The 12,384-nt window shown below is 42.7% G+C and overlaps 1 protein-coding gene and 1 non-coding gene across 2 annotated transcripts in view; one reads left to right on the forward strand and one right to left on the reverse strand.

Annotated features, from left to right (window-relative positions):
- Nucleotides 1–7,987: 7,987 nt before the first annotated feature.
- trnal-aag (transfer RNA leucine (anticodon AAG)) lies at nt 7,988–8,069 on the reverse strand. The gene has a single exon. It is a non-coding gene; the product is annotated as a tRNA-Leu (tRNA).
- Nucleotides 8,070–8,580: 511 nt separating this feature from the next.
- Nucleotides 8,581–12,384, forward strand: part of LOC139395678 (zinc finger protein 79-like) — a 37,206-nt gene continuing 33,402 nt past the window's right edge. Inside the window, exons 1-3 of the mRNA XM_071143004.1 lie at nt 8,581–8,980; nt 10,035–10,132; nt 10,269–10,446. Coding sequence (XP_070999105.1) covers nt 8,581–8,980; nt 10,035–10,132; nt 10,269–10,446 — 676 coding nt within the window. The remainder of the gene's footprint in view (nt 8,981–10,034; nt 10,133–10,268; nt 10,447–12,384) is intronic.

Below are 12,384 nucleotides of genomic sequence, written 5' to 3' on the forward strand. Positions count from 1 at the left end.
ATTATAGAGCTCTGTTCAGCCTGTAAACATGACATTATCTATTATTATAGAGCTCTGTTCAGCCTAAAGACACGACATTATCTAGTATTATAGAGCTCTGTTCAGCCTGTAACTATGACATTATCTATTATTATAGAGCTCTGCTCAACCTGTAACTATGACATTATCTATTATTATAGAGCTCTGTTCAGCCTGTAAACGACATTATCTAGTATTATAGAGCTCTGCTCAGCCTGTAAACATGACATGATCTATTATTATAGAGCTCTGTTCAACCTGTAAATGACATTATCTATTATTATAGAGCTCTGTTCAGCCTGTAAACGACATTATCTAGTATTATAGAGCTCTGTTCAGCCTGTAAACATGACATTATCTATTATTATAGAGCTCTGCTCAGCCTGTAAACATGACATTATCTATTATTATAGAGCTCTGCTCAGCCTGTATACATGACATTATCTATTATTATAGAGCTCTGCTCAGCCTCAACATGCCATTATCTAGTATTATAGAGCTCTGCTCAGCCTGTATACATGACATTATCTATTATTATAGAGCTCTGCTCAGCCTGTATACATGACATTATCTATTATTATAGAGCTCTGCTCAGCCTGTAACTATGACATTATCTAGTATTATAGAGCTCTGCTCAGCCTGTATACATGACATTATCTATTATTATAGAGCTCTGCTCAGCCTGTAACTATGACATTATCTATTATTATAGAGCTCTGCTCAGCCTGTATACATGACATTATCTATTATTATAGAGCTCTGCTCAGCCTGTAAACGACATTATCTATTATTATAGAGCTCTGCTCAGCCTATAAACATGACATTATCTATTGTCATAGAGCTCTGCTCAGCCTATAAACATGACATTATCTATTATTATAGAGCTCTGCTCAGCCTCAACATGACATTCCATGAGAGCAGGACTCTAGTTGGAACTCTACATCTTTTGATTTTCAAATTACACCAAGACTCTTTTAAATTAGGATTTTTTTGTAAACTGGCCTATGGTTATTGAGGGATGTGATTTGGATTCAACCTCCTAGCAAGAGAGTTGTGTCATGTGGAGGTTTCATTCAGGTCTTTATTTAAATAAACACTCTGTCTTTGGCAGGAGAAAGACCAGACTCGGAGAAACCAGAGACGTCCAAACCAGCAAGACGACACCACTGCTCCCACTGTGGAATGATTTTTAACCAGTTAAGGTGTCTGAAACGACATGAGAGGATACACACAGGGGAGAAGCCTTTCCAATGCTTCCAGTGTGGAAAGTGTTTTTCCTTGTTAGCGAGCATGAAAAGACATGAGAGGACACACACAGGGGAGAAGCCTCATCACTGCTCTCAATGTGGAAAGAGTTTTTTCTCATCAGGGTGCCTGAAAAGACATGAGATGATACACACAGGGGAAAAACCTTATCACTGCTCCCAGTGTGGAAAGAGTTTTAACCGGAAAGAATACCTGAAAGAGCATGAGAGAATACACACAGGAGAGAAGCGAGATAAACCTTTCCAATGCTCTAAGTGTGGAAATAATTTTTCCTTGTTAGCGAGCCTGAAAATACATGATAGAATACACACAGGGGAGAAGCCTCATCATTGCTCCCAGTGTGGAAAGAGTTTTAAGCTGAAAGGACAATTGAAACAGCATGAGATAATACACACAGGGGAGAAGCCGTACCATTGCTCCCAATGTGAAAAGAGTTTTTCCTGGTTGGGTCACATGAGAAGACATAAGAGAGTACACACAGGAGATAAGGATGTAGGCTGCTGAACAGTAGGACAAAGGACAGACAGCCGTGAAGAGGGCACGAGAAAGCCTATTCCTCCTCAGGAGACTGAAAAGATTTGACATGAGTCCTCAGATCCTCAAAAGGTTCGACAGCTGCACCATCGAGAGCATCCTAACTGGTTGACTCACTGCCTGGTATGGCGACTGCTCGGCCTCCAACAGCAAGGCACTACAGAGGGCAGTGCGTACGGCCCAGTACATCACCGGGGCCAAGCTTCTTGCCATCCAGGACCTCTAAACCAGGCGGTGTCAGAGGAAGGCCCAAAAAAATTGTCAAAGACTCCAGCCACCCATGTCGTAGACTGTTGTCTCTACTACCACATGGCAAGCCTTACCGGAGTGCCAAGTCTAGGTCCAAGCCATAAGACTCCTGAACATCTAATGGCTACCCAGACTATTTGCATTGCCCCCCCCCACCCCCACATGTTTACACTGCTGCTACTCTCTGTTATAATCTGTGCATATTCACTTTAATACCTCTACGTACATGTACATATTACCTCGACCAACCGGTGCCCCCGCACGTTGACTCTGTACCGGTAACCCCCTTGTATATTGTCTGCACATTGACTCTGTACCGGTAACCCCCTTGTATATAGTCTGCACATTGACTCTGTACCGGTAACCCCCTTGTATATAGTCTGCACATTGACTCTGTACTGGTACCCCCTTGTATATAGTCTGCACGTTGACTCTGTACCGGTACCCCCTGTATATAGCCTCCACATTGACTCTGTACCGGTAACCCCCTTGTATATTGTCTCACTATTGTTATTTTACTACTGCTCTTTAATTACGTGTTACTTTTATTTATTTTTCTTATTTACATTTTTTCTTTTTACTGAATTGTTGGTCAGGGGCTCATAAGTAAGCATTTCACTGTAAAGTTTACACCTGTTGTATTTGACTAATAAAAATTCTATTTTATATTAAAGCTGATCTACCCCCTAAAATAACAAATAACTGTTACTGATTAAACCCAAAAGGCATATTCTATTCTATGGTTACCAACTCCTCTATTAATACCTGTTGTAGGTCAGTCCAACAAGAAGCTGTGTCTGTGTATGTCCTTTGGTTACCAACTCCTCCATCAATACCGGTTGTAGGTCAGTCCAACAAGAAGCTGTGTCTGTGTATGTCCCATCAGGGGCACAACTCCTCCATCAATACCGGTTGTAGGTCAGTCCAACAAGAAGCTGTGTCTGTGTATATGAGGAAAAACAAGCCTCACCAGGACAGAAGAACAGGCACTTAATGAACTAATGTAAGAGTCATCTTTGCATCAAACCTGCAGACAAGGGGGGGTGCTGTGGTTGTTTTAGACTATGTCAAATACAAAGAAGAGATTCAGACGCAAATCCGTAATGAACGTTTCCATGGAAAACTGAGTGTCTGTTAACCTGTTCGGTGTATGGATAGGAACATACCGTTTCAGTGGTCTTTTGCTACAGGCATAGCCTTCTGTTAATATTCTCACTTCGGGAGCATTTAAAACAACCATACTTTCAATGGGATAACGGTATAATGGGATAATGATACTCGATTTCATATTTAAAATGCAATGTTTTTCATAGGCCTATATGTCTACCATGACCCCATGTTGAGGCTGAGCAAGACCTTCGATATGCAGAAAGCACCGTGGATCATTGTTTATTACCATTTATAAACCAACCAGGGGGGGGGGTGGGTAGCCTATGGGTTTTACCATTCACTATAACAAGGGTTAAAACTGTATCGTCACATCCCTTCAGTTCAAGCCCTGCTTTGAACCATATCACATCAAGCCCTGCTTTGAACCATATCACATCAAGCCCTGCTTTGAACCATATCACATCAAGCCCTGCTTTGAACCATATAACATCAAGCCCTGCTTTGAACTATATCACATCAAGCCCTCCACAGAAATGGATAGAATATAGCGAAAGAGGTCAAGTCATGATATCAGTGATTCTCAGGTGGGAAAGTCAGAGCTGTAGGAAGAGGGGGGGGGGGGTCAAGTCATGATATCAGTGATTCTCAGGTGGGAAAGTCAGAGCTGTAGGAAGAGGGGGGGGGGGGGGGGTCAAGTCATGATATCAGTGATTCTCAGGTGGGAAAGTCAGAGCTGTAGGAAGATGGGGGGGGGGGGGTCAAGTCATGATATCAGTGATTCTCAGGTGGGAAAGTCAGAGCTGTAGGAAGAGGGGGGGGGGTCAAGTCATGATATCAGTGATTCTCAGGTGGGAAAGTCAGAGCTGTAGGAAGAGGGGGGTGGGGGGTCAAGTCATGATATCAGTGATTCTCAGGTGGGAAAGTCAGAGCTGTAGGAAGATGGGGGGGGGGGTCAAATCATGATATCAGTGATTCTCAGGTGGGAATGTCAGAGCTGTAGGAAGAGGGGGGGGGGGGGGGGGGGGGGTCAAGTCATGATATCAGTGATTCTCAAGTGGGAAAGTCAGAGCTGTAGGAAGATGCAGCTGTTTCCGAATTGGAAATAAGAGTTGGATGACCGTTGGAAGATTTTGTTCCCCAGTCAGAGCTTGTTCTTTCAGAGCGACTTTAATAAAGAGGAGATCTGCGATTGCTACGTCACATTTCAAACCTTTTAAATCAATCATATATACCCATTGACTCTTTAAGAATATAAACTTATAAATACATTATGAGCCTAGTTCAACTGTCGTACCCCATCAGAACCCAACCTGTTTAACTCCATTGTTTGTAAATAATATAAACACTGTTAACCTGAAAATATGGATGAACCAGAATTGTAATATCATGGATGGTCAGTTCTATAAACACTGTTAACCTGAGAACATGGATGGTCAGTTCTATAAACACTGTTAACCTGAGAACATGGATGAACCAGAATTGTAATATCATGGATGGTCAGTTCTATAAACACTGTTAACCTGAGAACATGGATGGTCAGTTCTATAAACACTGTTAACCTGAGAACATGGATGAACCAGAATTGTAATATCATGGATGGTCAGTTCTATAAACACTGTTAACCTGAGAACATGGATGGTCAGTTCTATAAACACTGTTAACCTGAGAACATGGATGAACTAGAATTGTAATATCATGGATGGTCAGTTCTATAAACACTGTTAACCTGAGAACATGGATGGTCAGTTCTATAAACACTGTTAACCTGAAAACATGGATGAACTAGAATTGTAATATCATGGATGGTCAGTTCTATAAACACTGTTAACCTGAAAACATGGATGAACTAGAATTGTAATATCATGGATGGTCAGTTCTATAAACACTGTTAACCTGAGAACATGGATGGTCAGTTCTATAAACACTGTTAACCTGAAAACATGGATGAACTAGAATTGTAATATCATGGATGGTCAGTTCTATAAACACTGTTAACCTGAAAACATGGATGGTCAGTTCTTGCATCCATTGCTCTATGAATTTGAGGCTGGTTGTATTTCTCCAGACTCAGCTTTTTACCAAAACAGGGTGGGGGGGGGGGGGAACTGTTATTGTTTGAACTGCAGGTCCCCTGTAAAGGAATAGGACTCTCTCACCGAGATGAAAACTATTAATGTGAAAAAAGAACAAACAACAGAGGATTTAAAACAAACACATGACCTTTTATAACATGGATTAGTATAACAGGGTTTATTAATAACAGGGATTAGTATAACAGGGTTTATTATAACAGGGATTATTATAACAGGGATTATTATAACAGGGTTTATTATAACAGGGTTTATCATAGAGCTCTGATCAGCCTATAAACATGACATCTATTATTATAGAGCTCTGTTCAGCCTGGAGACATGCCATTATCTATTATTATAGAGCTCAGCCTATAAACATGACATTGTCTATTATTATAGAGCTCTGTTCAGCCTATAAACATGACATTATCTATTATTATAGAGCTCTGCTCAGCCTGTAACCATGACATTGTCTATTATTATAGAGCTCTGTTCAGCCTATAAACATGACATTATCTATTATTATAGAGCTCTGCTCAGCCTGTAACCATGACATTATCTATTATTATAGAGCTCTGCTCAGCCTGTAACCATGACATTATCTATTATTATAGAGCTCTGCTCAGCCTATAAACATGACATTATCTATTATTATAGAGCTCTGCTCAGCCTATAAACATGACATTATCTATTATTATAGAGCTCTGCTCAGCCTATAACCATGACATTATCTATTATTATAGAGCTCTGCTCAGCCTATAGACATGACATTATCTATTATTATAGAGCTCTGATCAGCCTATAACCATGACATTATCTATTATTATAGAGCTCTGCTCAGCCTATAAACATGACATTATCTATTATTATAGAGCTCTGCTCAGCCTGTAACCATGACATTATCTATTATTATAGAGCTCTGATCAGCCTGTAACCATGACATTATCTATTATTATAGAGCTCTGATCAGCCTGTAACCATGACATTCCATGAGAGCAGGATTCTAGTTGGAACTCTACATCTTTTGATTTTCAAATTACACCAAGATTATTTTTAAATTAGATTTTTTTGTTGTAAACTGGCCTATGGTTATTGGAACCAGAGACGTCCAAACCAGCAAGAGGACGCAACTGTTCCCACTGTGGGAAAGGGTTTTAACCAGTTAGGGGACCTGAAACAACATGAGAGGACACACAAAGGCAATACATTTTTCCAATGCTCCCACTGTGTAAAGAGTTTTTCCTCTCGCAAAGATTGCGTACAGATGTAGGATCTTAGTTTTATCACTCTTCCTGTGCAGCAGTACATTCAAACTTGTAGTTTATTCACAGTTTAAAAACGCTTCCAAAGTTTGTAATTTCCACTTAACATTTCAGACTTAATTTGCCCTAACGTAAAATGCATCAATCCCTACAACAATTTTTTTTAATCAATTATAATCAGCATAATAATTCACATTTCCTGTTGTTTCGGGATTATTTTCCTGCTGTATTAAACTGGCTCACATTGATATTTTCCCCATGTGCGTTGTATTTTTTTAAATCAAATCAAATTGTATTTCTCACAAACACCGAATGCAACAGGTTTTACCCTGAAATGATGAGTTAAAAAGAAGAAAAAAGGAAATAGTAACAGAAAATAACAATAAGGAGGTTATATACAAGACGTACCTGTACAGAGTCAATGTGCAGGGAGGGGTACGAGGTAGTTGAGGTAATGTGTACATGTAGGTAGGGGTTAAATTGACTAGGTAGATGACAGACATATTTTTAAATGTATTTATCAGATATGTTTTTTTTTTTTTTAAATACTAACATTAAAATCATTGTTGTGCAATTACAAACTAAACATGTTGTGGGCTAATGACAGGATGCCACTTCACACATGCAGCACAGATGCCTTTTAATAAAATGGTCTTTATCAATAGGAGTGAAGGAAAAACAGTTAATTGTCATGGAAACCAAAGAACGCATTTATTTAGTACAATCAAATGAACCTTGTGGTACACTGCAGCTATTCTGCAATTACTGCGTCCTAAATACCACAGCCGACTGCAGTTACTGCACTTTCAAAACAGCAATCTTTTTTTGTTGTCAAGGAAGACGACATTTTTTTTTACGTTATTTGCCACATAGCCTAGGTTTTTCAGGATAACTTCTTGATATCGGCAAAAATGAACATGTGGCACTGACTCGCCCACGCATTGCTGAAGATTTAGGATTAACATTAAGCATTTTCACCCAATTTAAATCCAATGACACGGTGAAATGTTTAGTTGATTTCATGTTGAATTCACTTTAGTTGACAATTTAACCAAATGTAAATCAAAACTCGACGTTGAAATGACGTCTGTACCCAGTGGGCTGGTTTGAATTAGCTGCAGGTGTTGGATCAACATTCACCTTCGAGACATACATCTACGACGAGGAACCATCGTTTAGGAAAAGGAGGCGAGTAGTGCGGATGAAATGGAGAAAAGGGTTGGTGAATCAACAGCTGTGCTGGAATGAGGACAATATGCCCGTCAGTTCTGATGATATATATAAATATTTTTTTTAGCCCCGTATTTAACTAGGCAAGTCAGTTTAAGAACAATTCTTATTTACAATGACCGCAAACATGAGCCGCACTATGGGACTTCCGATCACGACCGTTTATGATACAGTTTAGAATCGAACCAGGGTCTGTAGTGACGACTCTAGCCCTGAGATGCAGCGCCACTCAAGAGCCAAAATATCTGGCAGCGGCGGGATTCGAACCCGCGCCTCCGAAGAGACTGGAGCCTTAATCCAGCGCCTTAGACCGCTCGGCCACGCTACCGACGAATATATATATTTTCCACATGATTCAACATATTGATATCCACCAATACCGGATGTTTCCGGTTTTAATCAACTCCGCAGATAGTTGTATAGTGTGTATGTATAAGAAGTGTGGAAAAACCTTACATTGAAATGATTTGTTATGACATTGTTTGACAGAATCCTCTTTGCGTCAACCAATTCAGCCAACAGATGGCGACGCGAGTAATTCTTCCGTGACGTATAATCTAGTGGACGGGATGCTAAGAAGAGCAACACGGCTACTTATTCATCCACCTCGATAGCTTGCTAGGCAACATGAAACCGGAATATTGAAGCTCTTTAGACCATTCTTGTGTATATTAGTCTCAGTGTTTTAAACACAATTATGTTAACGTATCAACTGCTTACTTGTACCGTCATTTGCATGTTAAATGTGTTAAATTGTTAAGATTGATACTGAGCCCGGCACTAGGCTAGTTTCTAATGCTAACCAGCTAATGCTATTTAGCGAACTAATATCCCCGACCATGAGCTCACTAAGCTACTTCTCCCCTGCTAAAGAGGTCTGCTGGACTCAGAAAGAAGCTCTGGGGATGAACATTGTCGTAAAAGAGGATGATATTACAGTGAAAGGAGAGGAAGAAGCTTTCAGAATTAAAAAGGAGGAAGAGGAGGCTATCACATTGAAAGAAGAGGAGGATGTTCCAGTGAAAGAAGAGAAAGACACTTTAGGAGTGGAAGAGGGGATACAGGCTGTCACAGTGGAAGAGGAGGTAGAAGCTTTCGGAATGAAAAAGGAGGAAGAGGGGGCTGTTTCAGTGAAAGAGGAACCTTTTGGGGAGGAAGAGGAGGCTGTCTCAATAAAAGAGAAGGTTGAAGCTGTTATGGGAGTGAAAGAGGAGGAGACAGAAGATCTGATTAACACCAGTGAGTATTGTCTAAAAACAACTCAGCAGTTGTTGAACTAGGCTAAGGTGTGGTTTTAAAGGGGCATTCTACTGAAGTTATGCTCTCAAATATATTGTTCAGTACTGGAGGAATTGATAAAGGGGCAATCTGCCATTGGTACATGCATTTTTTTTTTAATCCTATGATTGATACTTCATTGTCCATTTACATCTAAATGAATTTAGTTTAGTCAGCGGGTAAACATCTTTCCCCCCTGGGAGCTGTCTCCCATGCTGGGTTCACTCTCTCAGAGGAAGAGAAGAAATCATTTTTCTGGATAGGCCAGAAAATGTGACACGTCACTCCCTATGTAAATGTGGGGTGTGAAACCTGCCAGTTCAGGTCAGCTCCGCTGAGAAAGTGGAAACCAAGAGCTGACATATGGGGCACTGTGACACCATAAGGCACGGGAACCTATGGAATTCACAGAGCGCTCTGTACACCAATGTCACTCGGAACAAGTCCACAACTTCACATCTCACAGTTTAAAAGCAGAGAAGAAGTCCTAGAACCTGATGACACATTAGAGAGAGTTGTAGCCATTGATTCTTGAAGAATATAACTTCTAATTGCACAACGACCTTAGTTCAACAGTCATACCCCATCTGAACCCGATATATACAGAGTTTACAAAACATTATGAACACCTGCTCAACTTTGATTTCCCATCAGAACCCACAACAGCCTGTTTAACTCTGAGGGGTATACTATGTAGTGGGATAGAGGAGTTAGTGAGCTGACTTCGGTTCAATTCTGATTTTCGACTCACTGAATTCAACTCAGGAAAACTGTTGAAGGTCTCTTACCTCTTAACCATGTAAGTTTCTATGGCAACAAATCCTTCATCTCTAACCTGCTCCGGGGCAGGCTAGTTGAGGACCAATCAGGGGGCAGGCTAACCCCACTTTATCCTGACTCAAGTGTTGTGTCTGAGCTGTGATTTGAGGACCAATCAAATCGAATTCCCTACCATCTGTGATTGCAATAAAAAGTCATAAGTTTACCATCTGTTTTGATGTTCTCATTCACACAGGAGAGACACATGACTATTATGGATCCTCTGGGGAGCCTCAACAACATCCTGATGCTGACGAGGCAGAGAAGAGTCTCTCCAGATCAGAACACCAGAAGGTACAGCTTGGTCTGGTCTAGCATACAGCTTGCTCTATCGGGGTCTGGGCTGGGTTTCTGTAAATGCATTTCATGACAACAGTGACATCAGCATCCATAATGATATGTGTCTGTGTCCCCTCTTTATGGTTACCAGGACAACGCTAGCCCTTCCTCCCTCCCGGAGTCCCTGTATCGTGCCTCTCCCGGTAGCACCTTACTGCTGGGTATGAAGAGGTTGTCTGTGCTGCTGGTGGACTGCAGGAAAACAATGGGGCTGAGTGGAACTGTGAGAGGAGGAGAAGAGAAGAAAGGATCAGATTTGACACATCAAAGTAAGTGCTGTAGTTTAGTTTGAACAAATAAAATAGATCTGCCCACTCGGGTCTGTTCCCAGTAGGGCTGGTATCTGTTCCCAGTAGAGCTGGTATCTGTTCCCAGTAGGGCTGGTATCTGTTACCAGGACAACCAGCAGAGTTCTGTTAGTTGACAGGAAGATGGCCTGGTATCTGTTACCAGTAGGGCTGGTATCTGTTCCCAGTAGGGCTGGTATCTGTTCCCAGCATGGCTGGCTGGTATCTGTTCCCAGTAGGGCTGGTATCTGTTCCCAGTAGGGCTGGTATCTGTTACCAGTAGGGCTGGTATCTGTTCCCAGTAGGGCTGGTATCTGTTCCCAGCATGGCTGGCTGGTATCTGTTCCCAGTAGGGCTGGTATCTGTTCCCAGTAGGGCTGGTATCTGTTCCCAGTAGGGCTGGTATCTGTTCCCAGTAGGGCTGGTATCTGTTCCCAGTAGAGCTGGTATCTGTTCCCAGTAGGGCTGGTATCTGTTCCCAGTAGAGCTGGTATCTGTTCCCAGTAGGGCTGGTATCTGTTCCCAGTAGGGCTGGTATCTGTTCCCAGTAGGGCTGGTATCTGTTCCCAGTAGGGCTGGTATCTGTTCCCAGTAGGGCTGGTATCTGTTCCCAGTAGAGCTGGTATCTGTTCCCAGTAGAGCTGGTATCTGTTCCCAGTAGAGCTGGTATCTGTTCCCAGTAGGGCTGGTATCTGTTCCCAGTAGGGCTGGTATCTGTTCCCAGTAGGGCTGGTATCTGTTCCCAGTAGGGCTGGTATCTGTTCCCAGTAGGGCTGGTATCTGTTCCCAGTAGGGCTGGTATCTGTTCCCAGTAGGGCTGGTATCTGTTCCCAGTAGGGCTGGTATCTGTTCCCAGTAGGGCTGGTATCTGTTCCCAGTAGGGCTGGTATCTGTTCCCAGTAGGGCTGGTATCTGTTCCCAGTAGGGCTGGTATCTGTTCCCAGTAGGGCTGGTATCTGTTCCCAGTAGGGCTGGTATCTGTTCCCAGTAGGGCTGGTATCTGTTCCCAGTAGGGCTGGTATCTGTTCCCAGTAGGGCTGGTATCTGTTCCCAGTAGGGCTGGTATCTGTTCCCAGTAGGGCTGGTATCTGTTCCCAGTAGGGCTGGTATCTGTTCCCAGTAGAGCTGGTATCTGTTCCCAGTAGGGCTGGTATCTGTTCCCAGTAGGGCTGGTATCTGTTCCCAGTAGGGCTGGTATCTGTTCCCAGTAGGGCTGGTATCTGTTCCCAGTAGGGCTGGTATCTGTTCCCAGTAGGGCTGGTATCTGTTCCCAGTAGAGCTGGTATCTGTTCCCAGTAGGGCTGGTATCTGTTCCCAGTAGGGCTGGTATCTGTTCCCAGTAGGGCTGGTATCTGTTCCCAGTAGAGCTGGTATCTGTTCCCAGTAGGGCTGGTATCTGTTCCCTGTAGGGCTGGTATCTGTTCCCAGTAGGGCTGGTATCTGTTCCCAGTAGGGCTGGTATCTGTTCCCAGTAGGGCTGGTATCTGTTCCCAGTAGGGCTGGTATCTGTTCCCAGTAGGGCTGGTATCTGTTCCCAGTAGGGCTGGTATCTGTTCCCAGTAGGGCTGGTATCTGTTCCCAGTAGAGCTGGTATCTGTTCCCAGTAGAGCTGGTATCTGTTCCCAGTAGGGCTGGTATCTGTTCCCAGTAGGGCTGGTATCTGTTCCCAGTAGAGCTGGTATCTGTTCCCAGTAGGCCTGGTATCTGTTCCCAGTAGGGCTGGTATCTGTTCCCAGTAGAGCTGGTATCTGTTCCCAGTAGAGCTGGTATCTGTTCCCAGTAGAGCTGGTATCTGTTCCCAGTAGAGCTGGTATCTGTTTCCAGTAGGGCTGGTATCTGTTCCCAGTAGAGCTGGTATCTGTTCCCAGTAGGGCTGGTATCTGTTCCCAGTAGGGCTGGTATCTGTTCCCAGTAGAGCTG

Source organism: Oncorhynchus clarkii, unplaced genomic scaffold, assembly GCF_045791955.1.
Source record: "Oncorhynchus clarkii lewisi isolate Uvic-CL-2024 unplaced genomic scaffold, UVic_Ocla_1.0 unplaced_contig_6263_pilon_pilon, whole genome shotgun sequence".
Taxonomy (NCBI): Eukaryota; Metazoa; Chordata; class Actinopteri; order Salmoniformes; family Salmonidae; genus Oncorhynchus; species Oncorhynchus clarkii.